Source organism: Histomonas meleagridis, assembly GCF_020186115.1.
Source record: "Histomonas meleagridis strain 2922-C6/04-10x chromosome Unknown contig_204, whole genome shotgun sequence".
Classification (NCBI taxonomy): domain Eukaryota; phylum Parabasalia; order Tritrichomonadida; family Dientamoebidae; genus Histomonas; species Histomonas meleagridis.
Genome location: NW_027150808.1, coordinates 40,857 through 61,333, shown reverse-complemented (window position 1 = coordinate 61,333; position 20,477 = coordinate 40,857). Strand labels below are relative to the sequence as shown.

The following is a 20,477-nucleotide window of genomic DNA, read 5'->3' as shown; positions in this document are numbered from 1 at the left end:
CAGGGCATAATATTTATTAATAATCTTGATTTGTAAATATGTTATGCAACTTACTATTGTTATTAGAAAATTTGGAATAATTCTAAAGTTATTACATAGATCAGATACATTTAAATAAAACTCTTCATCAAATTCGATATCTTTACAGAAATTGTTATAAACCCTTTTAAAAATAAAGATTTTATTATGTAATCTTACTGAATATATTCACAGAAATCACTTTATATTATATCCTTCTTTCGATGCATAAATTTTATCCTAAGCTCTAATTTTTGAAATATCTTCATTAATATTAGCAATTTGATTTCACTTGTAAAAACATTTCATATGCATTATTTTTATTAAATCACTAATGAATTCATTTTTAATTAATAACATTTCAAAAGTGTTTTCCAAAAAAATAAAAATAAAAAAATTTTTATTCAAATAAACAAATCATTGCACTGACAATTTATCCAATATTTTATCAGCAATGATTGAGATTTCTTTCGATTCGCATTCAGTTAATTTTTCGATAATTTCACCAAAAAATTCGATCGCTGCGAATCGCTCCACATTCCACAACGCGGCATTCAGCACAAGAGCATTAAACTCTTCGTCGCATTCATTTTCCACATAACACAAAGCGCACTCAATGATTTCATATTTGATATCGTTCACATTTATTATCCCATTTTGAACAAATAAAAACAAAATTCGAATCGTTTCTTTTTTCGAATTCGAACACATCCCACAAAACATCGAAGAAATAACTTGTTGAATCCCACACGAAGCACATTTACACATAAAATTAAAATCATTTCGCATAATATGTGAAATACAAAAAAGTGTTGAAGATGATATTTTCGAATCAGATGATTCAACAAAAGGAAAAAGTATAGTTGGATCAATAGATATCTGTGACCGATTGAGGAGGAGTGGGAGAGAAAGAAGCGCAGAACAAATGGTGGATGATGTGAAGTCATTGATATTATTCAAAATCATCTCAACAAGAAAAACAGAATTTGTAAGATCAAAATATGATGGACGTTGAATAGAGATCCATAGGAGCAGAGAAAGACGGTCTTTTGTGAGGTTTCCATTGTTATATATTATTTGGAATATATTACAATAGTGTTGATCTGGAATAGACGGAAAGGTAAAAAGAGATGTTATAAATCTGATAATGGATTCCTTTGGTTTTTGGCTTAAGAGGTCAAATTCTTTCATCAATACTGAGAAATCAAATAATTGTAAAATTTGGGTGCAATAATATGGGTTTAGTTTTGCTATTATGGAAAGGCATTCGAGTATCATTAGTGAGGATTCAACATCATATGGAAAATTGATTTTTTCAATGAAATGAGAAATTGGAATTTCTGATTTGATTATTTGTAATATAAAACGTAGAAATACGAATGATAGATGTCGGAGAGTTTCACCATATTCTTTGGATATTAAACAAATTAAAATATTTAAAATATCACATTCAAAAAAAGAATTTGTCTCCCAACTCCTACATACGTAAATGATATTTAAGGCCTTTTGAATATATTTGGTTAATGCACTAAAATCAGAAGTCATCCATGATAATTCAATCATTGAATACAAATCATTTAATTCCACAGTATTACACACACCATAATTTCCACTTAATGCCTCCCTTATACGTTCTGCCTGCATCTGCTCGTGACTTATTGATTTGAATTCCTCCATTTGGCTTAAGTAATTTTAACATCAAATGTTTTAACGTCCATATTTTGGGAACCCCATAAAAAATTCAATATGAAAAATTCTCAGTCAACAAGTACAACAGCACCCAAAGTTATTTTTAGAAATTTATAGATGAAGCAAAACGAAGACAATGTTAATCTTTTCATGAAACTTTATTTGAAAGATATTTTTTTTTTATAAAATTGTATAATTCTATATAATTATAATTTTATAATATTTTTATATAACTTGTTGTATTCAATAATTATTTATAATGTAAAATAAACTTGTGAAAATAAATCGGCATTGAGGAAACTCTATGAATTTTTCGAATACAGACCGTTTATTATCAGGGATGAACAAGGTAGAGAACATAATCAACCTTTACAAACAAGGATTCAGCCAAAAACGAATGGCAGACATACTGCATGTTGGAACTCATCGAGTTGGTGATACAATTCGACAGTTTACCTCAACGAATGAAATTTTAAAAGAATCAAAACGTGGATAGCCTCAAGTAATTAATAATCAAATAAAAGAATATATCGAAATTAAAACACTTCGTAACGCATCATTAACATCAGTTAAATTATCACAACAAATAGAAGATATTTTTCATCAATCAATTTCACCACAATATGTCTCAAAAATTAGAAACGAAATGAGATTTCAGTATCGACCTCCTAAAACAGAACAGCTTTTAAACGAAGAACAGATTAATGCAAGAAAAAAATTTTGCTCAAAAATGTTAACACAAACACAATTTTTGGATAAAATTGCCTTTTCGGACGAATGTAGATTTGTATTATATAAAGACAATCGATGGGTGTGGGTAAGAAAAGGAGATCATACTCCAAATTCAATATCAAGAAATGTAAAATTTCCCCAGTCAATTATGATTTTTGAAGTAATTTCATGTAACTATAAGAGCAAACTTGTAATAATTCAAAAATCTGTGAACTCTGAGCAATATATAGAGAATATGATTAAATCTGATTTCATCAATGGGATGAATGAACTACATGGAAAATTAGATTGGGTGTACATGCAGGACGGAGCTAGGTGCCACACATCTGTTGATTCTATTGATTGGCTGGAGGAGCGACTCGATGTGATTACTGATTGGCCACCCAACTCCCCCGACTTAAATCCCATAGAATTACTATGGGCAATAATGAAGCGTATTGTAGCTGAACAAATGCCGAGCACTGTAGAGGAGCTTAAAAAACTGCTTGAAAAAACTTGGAATGAACTTGACATGGAATTAATTAACAAGCTTTGTTCGGGTTACGTCGACAGTTTACGACTCTGCTTGGAAATGGAGGGGCAGTCGATTTCAAGATTCTTAGGATTAGCGAAAGATTTAAAAGAGGCTATTCTGAAAAAAAGAAACTATACGCGATGGACAGAAGAAGAGGACATGTTACTTCATGATTTGGTAACAAAAATTGGACATCAATGGAAATTGATTTCCCAACATATAAACAAAAGAGATCCGATTTCATGCAAAAATAGGTGGTACACATGTGTAAGAAAGAAGCAGCCAGAAATATTGGAAAAAAATTAAAAAATTTATTAATAAAAATTGAATAAAAAAGAGATTTTCGAAATTAAATCGACAATAATCCAGTTGTCAATTTTGAGAAGTTTACATACTATCTTATCATATTTCAATCTATCTTAATGCCGAATTATTTTCACCAGTTTATTATTAATTACATATTTATACAGTTTGTGGAATGGGATAAGAGAATATTCAGAAGATTTTCATAAAAAGATTTGGGCAAGATGGATGCGTTTTGGTTGAATAATGAAATATTTTTTAATGAAAAACTTCAAGTATATGAAATAAATGATAAGTTGCCTTTGGGATGGCAGAAAGATAATAAAGTTTTAATGAATAATGAAAATTTAAGTATTCCAAATAAAATTAAAGATGTGAATGGATTTCATCATGAAGTTCATTCTATGTTTTTATTTATTATTATTTTATATAAAAATTCATATCACATGTCCATTAAAATTTTTTTCAGTGTTATTTAATAGCATTGGAATGAGTACATCAAAGATAAATTCTTTTCCAGACTTAATTGCACTTACAGAAATAATTTATAACATAAATGCAAACAATCTTGATACATCTGTTTCTTCATTACGCAAATTTTATGATAATTCACGAACGTATTCATTCAACTTGATCATCTGCCGTTTCATTTACACTTTGTTTGTAACAAGACTGAAAAATATAGATATAATTATTGAGTTTTTGAATTTAATTGAACGAGATGAAAATAAAAATCAAGTTTCAATAATTGACATTTTTTCTCAATTCCTTCGGGAAAATAACTCACAAGAATCTAATTATCTTATCGGAAAGTTGATAGAAAAAGATTTAATTAACTCATCGATTACAAAAAATATGAAAAATTTATTTTTTTCACATTTTAAAGCACATTTCGTTTTAAACCATCGTTATCAAATTTCTGAATATTTCTCCAAAAACCTTGAAAAACTTAAAGCGAATAATTGGGAACTTCATCAGAAATATGTTAAAGAAGGAATAAATCAGAATGAAATTGCGAAAATAATTCGGAATGATGAAATAGAAAAACTTCAAGAAATATCATCAAAAGCAAACTTCGAATTTAATCAAACAATTTCAAAATCACTTTATGAAAGATATTCATTTATTAATCATAAAAATGTTACATTATTTGATTATGCAGCATTTTTTTCTGCTATTAAATGTTAAAAGAAATTAAGAATTTAGAAGAATTAGGAGCAAAATGTGTTTTACATGATAATTATGAACTTTTATCATTTTTACTTAAAGAAGGAATGAAAATAAATGAAAATATTCTCATTGCTTCAATCATAACAGGTAATTTATATATTACTCAATATTTTCTCGAAAGTAATCATATTCCTTTAGATTTTTTGAAAATTTCGGGTTTTTCTGGAAATGTGGAACTTTATAACTATTTAATTAACAATAGATACATTGATTTTAGCAAGATTGTTTGCTTATTTCATTAGATTTTTATTAAAATATTTCATCGTTTCATAAAATTTTTAAATTTTTTTTTAAATATTTTTAGCACTTATTTATGCATCTTTAAATGGTCATACAGAAATAGTTAAATTACTTCTTGAACAAGAAGGAATTGATATTAATGCTAAAGATATTTATTTGTTTTATTTAATATTTATTTTAATAATTTTATATTTCAAAATAATATTTGGAAAATATTTAAAATATTTAAAACAGCACTTATGTATGCATCTGAAAAAGGTCATACAGAAATAGTTAATTTACTTCTTGAACAAGAGAATATTGTTATCAATGATAAAGATATTTTTTTGTTTTATTCAAAATATTTTGAAAAAATATGAAATTTCATATAAACATTTGGAATTACTTATAAACATATAAAACAGCGCTTATGATAGCACAGAAAATAAAAATGCAGATATTATTCAGTTGTTTGTCAACAAAATTCAACACCATAAATGTGATGACATAATAAAATTAAAAGATTCTCAAGGATAAAAGAGAAAATATTTAAATATTGAAATAAACATTTCCTAATTTCACTTTTTTTTCATATATTATTATTAACGCATTAAATTTGATTAATATTATTATATGAATCAAAATTTGATAAATAGAATATTTTATATCATATTTCATTGTATGATTTTCATATAATTTGATGATAATTTTTGTGAAAAAAATGATGAAAAATTCACAACAACAAAAAATTAATTATTATTCATCGTATTATTCACTCTTAAAGTTTAATGGAAATCTATTGAGTACACCTTATTATTTTCATTCCCATAATACAAAATATCTGATGATCAAAAACATCTTTTCCATACTCAATTCATATGCCGATCATTTTACATAGAAGTATATCGTATGAGTAAAGCTCACAATCGAGTGACGAACAGAAAACCTTATAATCTTTGAAATAAAATTTAAGAGGTGAAGTTTTATTCCATTAAAAATTGAAGTAATAAAATTGTTATAAATTAAATTAATAAAATTATTTCTAATTTATTTACATGTTATTGAAAGTGTGAATAGTTTATAAGAATTTCAATATACAAATATAAATTTCATTTGAAACAAATCTTTAAAAATAAATATCATTTAGGAAAGTTAACTCAGTTCTTAATAAAAAATGAATTATATCTGTTATCTTCAAGAATATAATCTCACAAAGGTAGCTGTTAATCAAAAAATCTATTAAATTATTATCAAAATTTTCAGATTTATTTTAGTAAACGAATAGTATGTCTATTTTATGCGCTTGCTACTGATTATTATAAAAAATCCAAGCATGATATTTGTCATGTTGTTATCAACAATTTTTTGAAGTTTTTCTTATAAAGCAATTTATAATATATTATTGTATTTTCATATTTTCATTCTGCTTTGTGAATACATTTGTTAATATATAACATTATTATTATGTATATTGTAATTTTGATGATTTTCATATATTTGTATTTTTATATTGACTTTTGTTTTGATACTTTTCTTACTTTTGTTTTCTGCGAACATTTGATCTTCGAGTTGATTTTGATTATTAGCAATATATGCTTCATTACCATTTCTTATTGGAAATGAAGATTTGGTGTTTATAGAAAAAGATTCTGAATTATAATTTTTCATGAAGTAAATTTACAATTTCTTTATTACCGTTTTGTTGTGCAATTTGAATTGCAGTCAAATATTATTAAAACATATTCCAAATTATTCAAATTAATATCTTTTTCATTATCATCAATTCCTTTATCTAAAAGTAACTTTACTATTTCTATATTGTTATTTCTAACTGCTATATGAAGTGCTGTTTCAAATTATTAAAACATATTCCAAATTATTATTACATATTCCAAATTATTAAAACATATTCCAAATTATTAAAACATATATAAAATTATTAAAACATATATATTATCAAATTTACTTATGATTGATTTTGAAGACTGAATAATATTTTCTTTGTTTAAACTAAAAATTAAATTCTTATTATTTTTAATGTTTCCCATTCGTTTTCATGAATTTCACTTTTTACTTGAGATTCCATATAAAATGCCACTTTTGTGGCAGATCATTTGCGGTTTGGTGTAACTTTACATCTCAAATTCCACATTAAGAAATTTTTGAAATTCTTTTGACTTTTCTCAATGAGAATTATCAAACATATTAATACTATATATTAAAATATTGTTATTTCTAAATAAAAAGAAATTTCTAACATATTTGTCGCGAAATGTGTCAGAAACAAAAAAGATTTTCTTCTACTTTTATTAAATTATTGTCACAAAGAAAACCATCTGGATGCGACATGGTTTCCATAATATTCTTAAGAGGTGTCTCTAATGGAATATTTATTCCTTGTATTTTGATTGCAATGCCTTAAATCAAACAAATATCGGCAATCCTGGCCTTCCTCAACATTAACTGAGATGTCCGTGGTGTAGAGTTCTTTGTTAATAAGTTTTCCAGCTATTGACATATTAAAACATAAATAAATATTTTGTTTCATGAAAGATTGAGAAATGCTTAGCAGGTAATTATATTAAAATATTGACTTTTCATGTAAAAAAAAGCATAAATTAAGTATAATTAAATGTTGTTTAGCTTTGATATTGTTGAGTAATATTTTGAAGTTCAAGCACCACGCCCATAGGTAGCGTACAGTCTTTTTGATTCCCAATCTCTCGAAAACTGAAAGCCTTGGAACTGGTTCGTGCGAAAAGGGAATTTCATCTGAAGATCTTATGAATAAGATGTTTTCAATCAATAAATAAGAAATTTTCCATGAGCGAATTGTAATTTTATTTTACGTAAATCTGCACAAAAATGGAAGAGAAGAAATTCACAAAGATAAAAGTTTATTAACTGAATTCCAAAATATTTTATTTAACCGATTTTTACCCATTTATATCAAAAAAAGTATTTCATCAAATGTTCACCAGATCCTCTGGCGTTGTCTTTATTACAACAGGCTGTATACAGTGCAGCGAGTTCGCGATTGAAACAACTCTGTTTTTCTTGAGTATCGAACTCTTTTTATCATATGCATTGATTTCCTTCGCTGCAATTCCGGCCAAAACAATCCATTTGTCCATTACGCCTAATCTCAATCCTTGTAAGATCAGATTAAGTAACATTTCTTTCGGAGATTTAAATGTCGCATTAAAGATCTGAATGATAGCTTGTTGAAGCAAAGGCATCTCTGGGGTCTTAATGTTAAGTGTAGATGTGACATTCATTGTATACCATGAGTTTTGGAGTTCTGGATAAATCGCAGTTTGAGATGGTCGAAAACCATCGTTAAGAAATTGATAAAGCATCCCAACAAGAGTAACTATCATACTGTTAGTATCTTTATGGTTTTGGAATGAGGTAAGAATTGATTGACATAAGATACGAATCGATGTGTCGTATCGGTCGTGTATCGGCATAAATTGAATGGTGCTATCGTCCACATCAAACATTTGACCGTTTATAAGCGACTTTTTGTCAAACGAAGAAAGAGTTGACTCGAAAATCTCAAGGAACTCGGGTGAATGCCATATAGAAGGCGTGCGGAAAGTTTCATAGCGCCATTCTGGAGAATGTTGAAGAAGACTTAAAAAATCTGGAATTCGTTTGTGAAATACAAGTCGAGTAATGAACAAGTAAACTGTTTTTAATAATGGCCTATCTTCTTGGTAAAAGAATAAATCCGAAAGATCTGTATTTGATATAAGAGTTTGAAGAGATTCACCAAATGTCTTTTGATTAACTCTTTGAATAAGAGCTGATGCAAAAAGACACGCAAACTTTTGGAAAGAAGGATCGTTAAGTGTGAATTGTTTTGGAATTTGTGATGTTAAAATTGTCATTTGTTGAAGAATTGGTTTTCCATCAATTGGCTTGATAGCATATTTGTTAACTTCATACCCAACTTTCTGACAAAACTCATAAGTCTCATGATCACAAATTGGAGGATGTAAGAATTCTCCTAGTAATAATTGGGCACCCCGTTGATCGTTTAAATTATCATCGGTTTCTCGGGGCACCCCGTAACCGTGATTTTTAATTAATTCTTCGATTTTCGTACTTGCTTTAATTTTAAGTTTTTGTTCTTCAAATGAAGAAGTTTTATTCTCAGCATTTTGTCTCATATTATTTCTATGTACTCTTTTAGATTTTGGTGGTACTTCAGTAATAATTATTCTTCTTTTTACAATGTTTTCGAATGAAATTAACTCTAATTCTGTGCTTGCTTTTTTAGGTACATATACTATTTTATCGAAAGTTGGAGGAGATTCAACTTGTAAACTTTGATTGACGGTTATTTTGTTTGCAGAATTTGTAAAGTTTTGAATTGAAACTTTTCGCATTGAAACAAAATCGTTTTCAAGCTCGAGGCTATAGTTGGGCACGGCGAAGGTAAAAAGTGGTTTCTGCGCTTCCCTTTTACGCTTTTGAATGTTCGCTAGGAGGATGTGAAAGGTGAAGAATGATACAAATGCATCACCTTCACATTCGCAAAGAATTACATATTTTTCGGGCCAATTCTTAGAATCATTAAAACGCAAAGAAAGAAACCGCTTTTCATCAGGAAACTTCTCTATCTCATTAAGAGTAAGGACACTAAAGAATTGAGTGACTTCAATCGGCGGAACAACTTTTGGAATAAACTCAATAACAGTGTTTCCATTACTGGATACTTTTGTTTGGAGTTCTGCACGATGAATAACATCACTTTCAAGATCGTAAAGACTACTTGGTATAAATAAAGGATTGGTTTGAGTTATATCTTCGAGAATAGTTTGAACTGAATGTATCAGATTGATCCAAACATTACAAACAGAAGTGGATGAAAAGAAGATCGTAAACATTGTTTGGGTAGCAGGATTTATGGGAATAAATGATACTGAAATATCATGAAAACGTTGGACAAAATAATGTGGAATAAAAATGAGATAGCTATGTGATAGCTGTCCATTGGATCCGGCTTTGCGATTGTGAATAGTGGCTTTAATAAAGGGACCATACATTTCAAAGTTATATTCTGCTAAATAAGATGCTATGTTAGTTTTTTCCTCTGTCTCGAAAAACATTTGAACCTTAAGCGAGAATTTGCCACTGCTTTTGATTTCTGATATTTGTGGATAAAAATTATGAAAGAAGTTGAAATTGGAACTAGACACAGTAGGGCTTATATCAAACGAAGCCTTTGGTATACTACCAACAGTTGCTTTTCTCCTTACTGTCATTTTGATTCTATGGAGTGCTTTACTGTCACTTTTTGTAACCGAAAAATCGTCATAAAAAGTGAAATGTGTCCACTTTTTGGGAAAAAAGTGTCTGCAAGGAAGGAAAAAATCACAAAATATTTACCTCTTTTTTATATATAAAATAAAATTATTTTTACACACACTATCTCAAAAAAGGAAATATTTCAAATAGATTGAAGTATTTTCACGTATAATATCATGATGTAAAATTAATATAATTGAATTTAATTTTTTCATAAAGTTTAAAAGAACAAATTTGCTCATTATATTTGTTGATGTTTTTTATTTATTTAATTCACTTTAACCAATTATAGGTGAATCGTTATTTCCTGCAAGAGAAGAAGATTCACCATTTTCGTTTCCTTGTTCAGTGTATGATGCTAAATTTGGTGGTAAAGGGTTTCCTTGTTGATCACCTTGCTGACTTTTCATTGCCCAATCAGCAGAATCGAAAAATTTAACTTTATCACGCCTTCCGCGAGCTCTTGGGTTTGCTTTGAGCTTACCCAGGTTTGGTAATTTTTTTTGTTCGTCTTCGTGCTCTGTGTTTGTTGTTTCTTCTCCTCCAAGAATCGACATAATAAAAAGTGACAACCAAAAGGTTCGGTGTCACTTTTTTCTAGTGTTTTGGAGCAAAAAATTCAAGAAAATCCATTGATCTGCAAAATTATTCTTGGTGGAGAAACTGGCGTAGGCAAAACATCTTTTATACACTGTATTCATGAAGATTCTCCTTGTCCAGCAATAACAATTGGTGTTGAATTTAAAATAAAAAACTTAGAAATCGAAGGCAAACATGTTAAAGCACAAGTTTGGGATTTGTGTGGTTCAGAGCGGATGTTTGTCCCTCTTGCATATTTTCGCGGAGCAATTGGAGCAATTATTCTCTATGATATTTCCAGAAAATCCTCTTTTCAGAATGTTTCACGGTGGCTGGGCTCTGTCCGCGAACGTTCAGATAGCAGAGTTGTAATTATGCTTATCGGATCAAAATGTGATCTTGATACGATTCGAGAAGTTTCAACAGAAGAAGGAATTGAATTCAGCAAAAGAGAGAACCTTATTTTTTACGAAACGTCATCTCTCGAAAATATTAATGTTCATGAAGCATTCGCAACATTGATCAAAAAAGTTTTTCAAATTCTTAACAATGATCACCAGCCGAAACAAGTTGTGGAACAAGAGCCAAAATCAAACGAATCGAAATATCGGTGCATTTTTTCTTGATTTATTATTAATCGGTTTGATAAATGGATAAAGAAATTTACAATTTTCGATTTTTGTTGCTTATTGTGTGAAATCAACTCATTGTTCCTACAAGAGAAAACGAAGTCATGTTCAACACAAAAATTTTTGTATTGACGCCAATCTCCAAATATTGTTACGCGTTGGGAATTACCTAATATATATTTGATGATTGTAAAGTTACTAATTGAAGTGTCTTGAAATTCATCAATTAATATGTATTGATATATTTTCCGATATTCATATGCAACACGTGGATATTGTTTAAGTAATTGTTCAGTAAACGACATAAAATCATTATAATCGATTAGTCGATGAAGTTTAAGTTGATCTTGATAATATTGAAGTACAAAGGATAAATCATCTTTGAAATCATCAGGTGATTTAAAAAGTGTTTTGGCATTAAGCATTTTAATGGTCATAATACGAAGAACATTTGGATTTTGGGCTGATAAGTTCTTGTTTTTGGATTTTTTGTTGTATCTAAACGATATTTTACTAATTTCTTTTGAATTGCTGAGGTTTTGATTCTACATCTTGAGATTAATTATCTATTCTCAAAGGTTTCATTTTGAAATTTTGTATATTTTTTCATATATCAAATAACCTTTATAAATAGAAAAAGGGTGTTAAATATATTTAAAAATGAAATAAAATACAATTGTTAATTAGAGTTAATGTGTAACAAAAGAAATTCTCAATAAAAAGTATAATATTTTTACTTAATTCATTTTATTAATATCAAAAGAAAATGAATTTTTTTTAAAGCAACTTTTAAATTTAGGAGAAGAAGTTAATTTGAAGCATTTTTAAAAAATATTAATTAGTTTTGTATGATATCTTGATGTAGCTAGTGCATAATTTATGTTTGAAATTCAACTAGTAGAAGATCTTCCATTGTATTGATTTTCGAATAGTTCAACAATTGTAACATGTTACCATCACGTTGCTACTTTTTGTATTTTTCTGTCAGTTTTTATCACCTGTCTCGGAGCTCACATAAAAACAATTTTAAAATTTATTTCTTATGTTGAATATCATTCCATAACTTACAAAGCCTTTCATGTTCTTCTTCATCTCGCATTTCCATTGGTGTCTCTAAAGATTTCTTTAACTTCTCAGCCAATTCCACTTTTTCGATTAATTTCATCAAATTTCTTTCGAATTTTTCGTGTAGTAAATCTCCTCTATCCTTAACATTTGCCTTAATATAAGTTGCCACGAATTCATTTAATGATTTCCTTAATGACATATTTGGAATTTTCGGTCTCATCAAAGTCATTTTTACAATGCATTCAGTTATTACGTCGCCAACACTTTGCTCCAAATATGCGACTGTTGGCATTGATGAGACTTGCATCAAAGATTTGGGCACTTCGACGGGTCTATTTTCGGGTAATTTCACCTTTAAATATCTCGAAACGTTATAACAAAATTCATTACGATTAACTTCGGAACTAAACAAAAACAATTTCGATTCATATTCGGCGAAAATCCCATTTAAACCTTTCACGAAATTCCCTTTTGATAATTCGACTACATCATAACCATCGATTTGTAATTCGAAAACATTTTCGTTCTTGATATTTTTAATATTTGTAAATTTGATGTCATTTTTCGACCAATTATATATAAATGGAATTGGCGATATTAAAAAATCGTTTTTATATTCAGATGATATTAAATGATAATAATTTCCATTATATTTAACAATGTTTTCCCAATCGTTTTTAATCGATGAGACATAAATATTATCAGCAGAATAAGAAACAGGACAAAAATGTTTAAATTTAGATAAATTATTCGATACTTCTTCAGGTGATATATTTAATGCTGATACACAATAAGGACGTTTTTCATCAATAGCTAAAATCGATTTCCATCTTTGTTGAATATTATCATTTAATTTGTTGATCGCATGAATTGTCATTAACCAAATTGTTGATTCATTCATTAATTGGATTACATTATGATAATTTTCAATTGCATATTCGATTAATTTCTCGTTATCTTTCGCAAATATTAAATCTGTTGGTAATATATCATCGTTTTTCATTAAGTTTAATTCATTAACATTAGTCGGATATCCATCAATGATATAACCTTTGATTTGACAATCATGTCTTAATAAAACGGACTTTAAAGCAATTCGAAATATATTCGAATCAATTGCTTTTCCTTTCGATAAAATTTCACGTATTTTCATGCCTAATGGCGTATGTTGTTTAACAACTCGTGTAATTACATCACGTGGTCGTATTAATTCAGTATTTAATATCTTCGATAACCTTAAACATAACTCCGAATTCCCTAAAATAGAAATCTTTGGTACTATTGGGAAATTCGGTGGTTTTGTTTGGAAGACATATGTAAGTGGATCATTCATGAATATTTCTTGATGTTTTTTAGTCTCGAAAAAGAAAATGCGACTTAAAAATTTACAAGAAATACTTAAATCAGTCATTATAAGTTGTCCTTTCTTTTTTAAACATATTGGACAATAACGACCGAATTGTGACATGAAAACGTTTCCAGTTTTTAACATATTAAAAATTGTTTCAATATCTTCATTAAGTTCAATCGAACTTTGAGATACAAATAACGATTTACGATATGTAAGTTCATTTAAACAAACTCTATTTATCATTTTCATGATAGAAGTAAATCGACGTGAAGTATCAATGATAATTGGTTCGCCTTTATTCGATTCTTCTGATATAATTGATGAGAATTCATGGACTATAATTTGATCTTCTGATTCTTCATTTAAGATATCTTCATCATTATTAAGACGTTTTCGATTTCGCATTAACGCCCATTGTTCATTTTGTTCAAGTTCAAACACTAAATCAGGTTTTAACTCATAATCGATCATCATTTGTGCGCCAACAGTACTTTTAGGCGTACCTTCAATGATCCAACCATTTCTTTGGTTATTAGTTTCATTAATAATTTGTTTTAGAAATGGTTCGAATAATTTCTTTGTTATATCATCAAAATTCATTTCTTCTTCTTCTTCCTCTTCTTCATTATTATTATTATTTATGATAATTTCGGGAAATTCATATACATTTACATTATAAATGCGACTAATTTCATTCGCAATTGACGTTTTACTTGAGCCACGTGTTCCAATTATTAATATTCTTGGCGGTGGTACATTTGGTATACTTTGTTTAATAAATGCAAGTGGCGCATTACGAAATCGTTCTTGATTTTCTTCATTAGAAAATGAAAATTGTGATCCGTCATATACAAGTGTTAAATCACCACTTTGTAATATGTTTTTATCCTTTAATGTGACTGGACAATATGTACCGAGATAACCAATGGTAGGTTCATCATCATATTCATCATTACAACGTGGTAATAATGGACATATTGAATATGCCGCATTCCAAAATACTTCATCTATAGGTAATAATCCATTAATAACTTGCGTTTTTATGGATAATGTTTTAATATCTTCAATAAAATCTTTAAGCGTTTCATTATAAGTTTCATATTCTTTAATGAATTCATTAACTTGTGCTTGAGTAATGTTTGGAAGTCTTTGAATTATTGTTTCTTTTTTACTTAAATCAATGTCAAGTATAATAATTATATCAGGTGAAAGTAATTCGTTCTCTTTAAACACTTTTAATGGCTCAACATCTAATGTCGGAACAATTGATATATAACCATTAGTAAATATTGGCTGTAGTTCAATCGTTTCTTCTTCTTCATGAGTTATTTCTGTATCAATTTTAATATTTTCATCAGATTCACTTTTGAAGTTATTACTGATACTTTCTTCATTACTATTAAAATCATCTTTCGATTTATTATTAATATTTATATTATCTTTAGAACTATTATTAATATTTTCATTTATATTTATATTATCTTTGGAACTATTAATAGTTTGTTCACTGAAATTACCTTTAGAAGTGTTATCAATGCTTTCGTCATTACTAATAAGGTTAATATTATCTTTTGAATAACTTTCATCATCTTCATTCATAGAATTGTTATCACTATTTTCTTCTTTTTTCTTCGGAATTCGTTTTTTCGTTTCTTCGATTAAAGTTTCGAAGTCAACAATTTCTGATTCGAAGAATTCGGACAAATTCTTTTGAATTGTTTTCTTACCAGAAACTTTTCCACCGATTAAAAGAATCTTATGATGATAAGAATGATAAAATTCCAAAAGATATTTTTGTGGATTTCCAGCAAATCTTTCTAAATATTCATTATTCGCAAACAAAAATGTATAACCATTAAATTTAAGAGTGAATTCTTCATTTCCATCAATAGTTTTCTTATCATCGATTAATGAAACTAAACATTTTTCACCAATTATCGAATATTTAACTTCATCATCATTATCATTTATATCTTCTTCTTCATTATCACTTTTGTTTTTCATTGGATAAATACATGGAATAATAATCGATGCTTTATCACATACTATGTTTGACATCTCTTTTAAAGGTTGTGTTGCATCAATAATAATTTTCTTTGTAATGTTTTGGAAATTAAATTCTTTTTTCTCATTTTCATGATATTCAAACTTTTTAATAATTTGTGACTCTGATTCTTCTGGTAGAGTTATTAATCGTTTCTTAGTTTCTTCATCATCTGGATCTATTTCATTAGTTTCATCGAATCGTTCTTCTGTAGTTTCATAATTAGGAGGAGTATATAATTGTAATATTTCTTCTTCATCTTCTTCATCATATTCATCATCCGATTGTAATAAATCTTCTTCTTCTTCGACATAATCTTCTTTTTCTTTCCCTATAAATTCTCGGCGTTTAACTCGTTGCGAAAATTCCATTGGAGAAATTGTTATTTTCGTTATAATTTTCTCTTCTTCAATATCAAATTTCCGTGTTTTGGAAATTATGATTAAATCTTCTAAAGAAGCATTTAATTCAATACAAAAACATCGCTGCTCAAATTCATTATAGCTATTAAATAAGGTAGAAAAGTCAAAATTGGATTTGTGAAATGATGATGGAATAATCCATCCACGATAATTTGCAATTGGGTCCTTTGCACATTGAATTATTATCGATTTGGTTTCCTCATATGTTAAATAACCACCTTTAAGAAGTTTTTGATGAATATCGTTAATTATTGATGGTCGAAATTGCCATTGAATTAACGTGGGAATATCTAATAATAAACACCCTGTGTCTTCAGATAAAATTCTTTCGAATAATTTGGTCCTTTGAGAAGTGATTCCAGATATAATAAAACATGGATGAATGTTCGATATAGATTGAATAAAGGCTGACCAATGTGTAAGTGGAAGTTTATATTGGTCTGAACTTATTTTGATGGGAATGCTTGGATCACAAATTGGATTTAAGAAATTTAAGATTTTAAATAAAGAATCAATTATGGGTTGAACCTTTTGTGATTGAATTGTTAATGAAACATATCGAAGTATACACGAAAAAAATTCTTCAAAGGAAATACCTTCTTTAAGATGTAAAATTGTATCAGCACCAACGTTTTGTAAAATAATTTTTTCAGGCGCTTTAGGAATTAAAAAATGTATTATTTTTTGCATTAATTCTTTGTAAGAATCAACTGTTGCATTTGATGAATTTGGCATTAAGTCTAAAAATTTAAAAATGTTTCTTGCATATGCTCGAATATGAGTATGCTTAATATATTTTTGTGAATCAATTGGTTTATTGTTTAGCAAAAACTCATTGCTTTGTGCACATGCAATGAGTTGTTTGCGAAAATTCATCAATTAGCGTAACGTGTTTTATAACGGTTGGATGAAACAATAATTTTATTTAGATAAAATATTATTTTAAGGATTAAAGGAAAGTTCATCTGGCCGAGTGGTCCAAGGCGCTAGTTTAAGGCACTAGTCCGAGAGGGCGTGGGTTCGAACCCCACGGTGAACATTTTTTTTAATTTATTTGTTCCCTTGCCATTCAATAATTATTGAACCCATTAATCTTAAGATTGGTGTGTTGTTGTTAATAAACTAAAACACAGCTCCGCACAAAATTGACCAATTTTTTTGTTTTTTAAGAATTGATTCGTCAATGCCCATTTTAGCTTTTTATGCTAACATTTGAAATTAAACGTTTTCTTGAAAAGTGCTTGAGCCCAACAGCTTTTTTAGGCTGTGGGAAACCAAACAAACCCATTTAATTAAGTAAACCGGTTTTAATTTCTTCGGGATTTTTGTGCCATATTTTGAGCTTAAGATCATGTTTTTTCTGGCATTAATTCAGCGCCTTAAAGAAATGAAAAATAGTTTGGAGTGCAAAGACTTATAATTTTATCATTTACAAGAATTCTTGAACTTAAATAATTGAATCGATGACCGATTTGTAAAAGTCAGATTTGTGTGCGGCCTTTATCGTCGGGCAGCCCTAACTTTGATGGTCGCGTTCAACAATTAAAAAACCGTTTCCAGGTATTGGGCAAAGATGATTGGAATTGCCATTCTTATGGGTATTTCATTCTGTACAGCTACTTCCTTAATTCTTATAAACAAGGAAGTAATGAACAAGTATGGCTTCGAATGCCCAACTTTTTTAACATCATATCATTTTCTATTAGGTGCAATATTCCTTTATTGCTTAGGAAAGTGCGGATTTATAGCATTTGATCACACAGTTCCACACCTTGCAAGGTGGGTCACAGCTGCTTTTGGCACATTCTCAGTTGTTTTTTTAAATCTCAACTTGAAAGTTAATTCCATAGGATTTTATCAATTATCAAAACTTTGTAACATTCCGTGTATGGTTCTTTACAAATATATTTTTGAAAAACAGACAACACCAATTGAATCTCTAATTTCTCTGACACTTCTTCTTTCAGGTCTTTGTCTTTTTAGTGTCAATGATGTAGAATTTACAATTGTTGGTTTAATAATAGCTATTATTGCTGTTGTTTCGACAACCGTTTATCAATCTCGTGCCACGTCAATTCAACGAACATACAAAATTAATGGCACACAATACAACCAAGTTATTGCCTTTCCCCAATTTGTTATTTGTTTTACTGCCGCTTTGCTCACAGAGACGTATGGCAAAAAATCAATATTCTTACATAAGTTCCAATTCAAAGAAATCCTTCTAATTCTATCCACAGGTATTTTTGCCTGCTATGGTAACCTTGTTGCGTTCATTGCGCTTGGTAAAATTGGGCCTGTCACATTCCAAGTAATTGGTCATACCAAAACAATTCTTGTTTTCATCTTTGGAATGATCCGATTCCCTCCTCCGCAAACAGAAACTTTAATGCAAAAGCAAAAGAAAATAATTGGGCTGGTGATATCTATGCTCGGAGCAATTTTGTATTCTGTGTTCGAAATAAGGATAAAACAAAAAGAAATGAGACAAAAGGAAAAAGATGTGGATAATGCTTCGGATCGGAATGATAATATGGAGGAAGAAGATGAAAAAAAAGGAATTGTATTCGAACAAGTACTATCTGAAGAGGAAGATAAAGTTGAAAAAATATGATAAAAGTAAACTTTACGATAAATAGATATTAAAATTGTGTTAAAATGTGTGTGATAAATTGTGCATCGAAAATATTTTATGGTGTAATAAAATGTTTACAAGTATTTGGTTTTTAAATGTGATGTAAAGTTTCAAAAAATTTGTACTTACAAAACATGTGGAAAAAATCGGCCGATTAAAAAAGCAGTTTGATTATTTTCTGGAGAAATATAATGCTTTCTATTTTTTCATTTTTTATTTTATTAAAAAAAAATAATATCATGTTGATTGCCAAGAAAAATTCTTAGATCGTCCTGACAAATTAAGGATAATTTAAGCAAACGAGAAAAGACACATTTTGAAAATTGGAAGGAATGCTTATTTCCAACCAAAAAATTGGATTCCTCTTTTGGGTGCATTTTCTTTATCTAGGGTTTAATCCCGATATACTGATTAATCAAATGGATAGTTAATCTGCATGCGTGAGCGTAGTTACTGAAACCTTACCAATTAACGTCAGGAGAATAAAAATGGATTTTTTTTCTTTTTGGAGTGTGTGTTAAAAATAATTGACTAACTTCATTTCGGTTTTTAAAGGTCAGATCACAAGAACGTTAAGCTAAAAAATGGTGGAGAAATTTGAGGTGGTCAAGAAAAAACTTGATGCTTTTGATCGCTCAATTCTCGAATCATGGGAACTCACCGTTCTAACAAATACTTCTGTTACAATAGATTCTTATGTAGAAGGTATTCCAAATTTCCCTGCCGAAAAATCTGCTTTGATTCCACAACTAAATGATCTCACACTTGAGAGAATTGCTTTCGAACCAGATCCAGGTGAAGCTGTAGATTTCAATATTCCAATTGAAACTATGCAAAAGAAATTTAACTTTTCTGCTGAGCCTGTTGAACGTCCACGCCTTGTCAAAAAGAAAAAGAAGAAGACAAAGAAGAAGAGGAATCATTCAAGTACTCGTAGATCAGAGTCAATGGCAAATCTATCGTCACATAGATAATGAATATAATTTACATTCAAATACAAAAGCTTAATTGCTGATGTTATTTAGTTGCTTTTTTAACAGAATCATAATTCAAACATTCAATAGAGATTTTGCGAATTTATAAAATTAAATAAAAGTTTATTTAGAACTGTTTTTACGTATTTATGTATGTGAACTAAACACTTTCAACCGGTGGCAATTGTGCCATACGGCCATTTTCAAAATTACTTTACATATAGCAAAAATCATTTTTCACATCACAATTCATTCAAAAGTGCTACTCAATAATAAATCGACTAACTTTCGAAATGAAATATAATTTTAATGCAACATATTTCAAATGTTTTTTCCCTAAATGCATCAAAGGATAAAAATGAATTGTATAATGACAATGCTTTTTTAAACTAAAATTATGAAATTTCATTATGTTTCTAATTTTGTTTTTTACCTGTTTATTTTAAGAGAAATGAAAATAAATATAACAATCATAGTTAAAATCTTAATAATATTTACATATTTATTTAAAAACATATTTTTATTGCACGATATTATAAGACAAAATTCTTCCTTCCTCAGTTCCGAAAGATATCATTGGTAAAATTGGGTGAAACGCGACAACTGAATTCTGGTTCAATTCGTTCACCTTATACAACTCTTTACCATTTTTAGCCGATGCTATTATTGGTGCGTTCTCCGAATTAATCACAGCCAACAACGGGAATGTGAAATGAGTATCGAAGTAACGAATTTTATTTTTCAAATTATTATT

The 20,477-nt window shown here is 28.7% G+C and overlaps 6 protein-coding genes across 6 annotated transcripts; 3 read left to right on the top strand and 3 right to left on the bottom strand.

Moving 5' to 3' along the window:
- Positions 1 to 2,701: 2,701 nt before the first annotated feature.
- GO595_003463 (transposable element tc3 transposase) lies at positions 2,702 to 3,259 on the top strand (the record flags this gene model as incomplete). The annotated part of the gene is made up of 1 exon (XM_067916486.1): positions 2,702 to 3,259. The coding sequence occupies one exon, from the start codon at positions 2,702 to 2,704 to the stop codon at positions 3,257 to 3,259; it is 558 nt and encodes a 185-aa protein (XP_067776320.1).
- A 4,412-nt stretch (positions 3,260 to 7,671) lies between these two features.
- On the bottom strand, positions 7,672 to 9,978 carry GO595_003462 (uncharacterized protein; the record flags this gene model as incomplete). Its single annotated transcript, XM_067916485.1, has 1 exon — positions 7,672 to 9,978. One exon carries the CDS (start codon positions 9,976 to 9,978, stop codon positions 7,672 to 7,674), a length of 2,307 nt encoding a protein of 768 aa, XP_067776319.1.
- Positions 9,979 to 10,299: 321 nt separating this feature from the next.
- GO595_003461 (uncharacterized protein) lies at positions 10,300 to 10,578 on the bottom strand (the record flags this gene model as incomplete). Its single annotated transcript, XM_067916484.1, has 1 exon — positions 10,300 to 10,578. One exon carries the CDS (start codon positions 10,576 to 10,578, stop codon positions 10,300 to 10,302), a length of 279 nt encoding a protein of 92 aa, XP_067776318.1.
- Positions 10,579 to 12,262: 1,684 nt separating this feature from the next.
- On the bottom strand, positions 12,263 to 16,063 carry GO595_003460 (adenylate kinase 9; the record flags this gene model as incomplete). The annotated part of the gene is made up of 1 exon (XM_067916483.1): positions 12,263 to 16,063. The coding sequence occupies one exon, from the start codon at positions 16,061 to 16,063 to the stop codon at positions 12,263 to 12,265; it is 3,801 nt and encodes a 1,266-aa protein (XP_067776317.1).
- Positions 16,064 to 17,687: 1,624 nt separating this feature from the next.
- On the top strand, positions 17,688 to 18,728 carry GO595_003459 (UDP-xylose transporter 1-like; the record flags this gene model as incomplete). The annotated part of the gene is made up of 1 exon (XM_067916482.1): positions 17,688 to 18,728. One exon carries the CDS (start codon positions 17,688 to 17,690, stop codon positions 18,726 to 18,728), a length of 1,041 nt encoding a protein of 346 aa, XP_067776316.1.
- A 605-nt stretch (positions 18,729 to 19,333) lies between these two features.
- GO595_003458 (uncharacterized protein) lies at positions 19,334 to 19,723 on the top strand (the record flags this gene model as incomplete). Its single annotated transcript, XM_067916481.1, has 1 exon — positions 19,334 to 19,723. One exon carries the CDS (start codon positions 19,334 to 19,336, stop codon positions 19,721 to 19,723), a length of 390 nt encoding a protein of 129 aa, XP_067776315.1.
- Between the last annotated feature and the right edge of the window lie 754 nt (positions 19,724 to 20,477).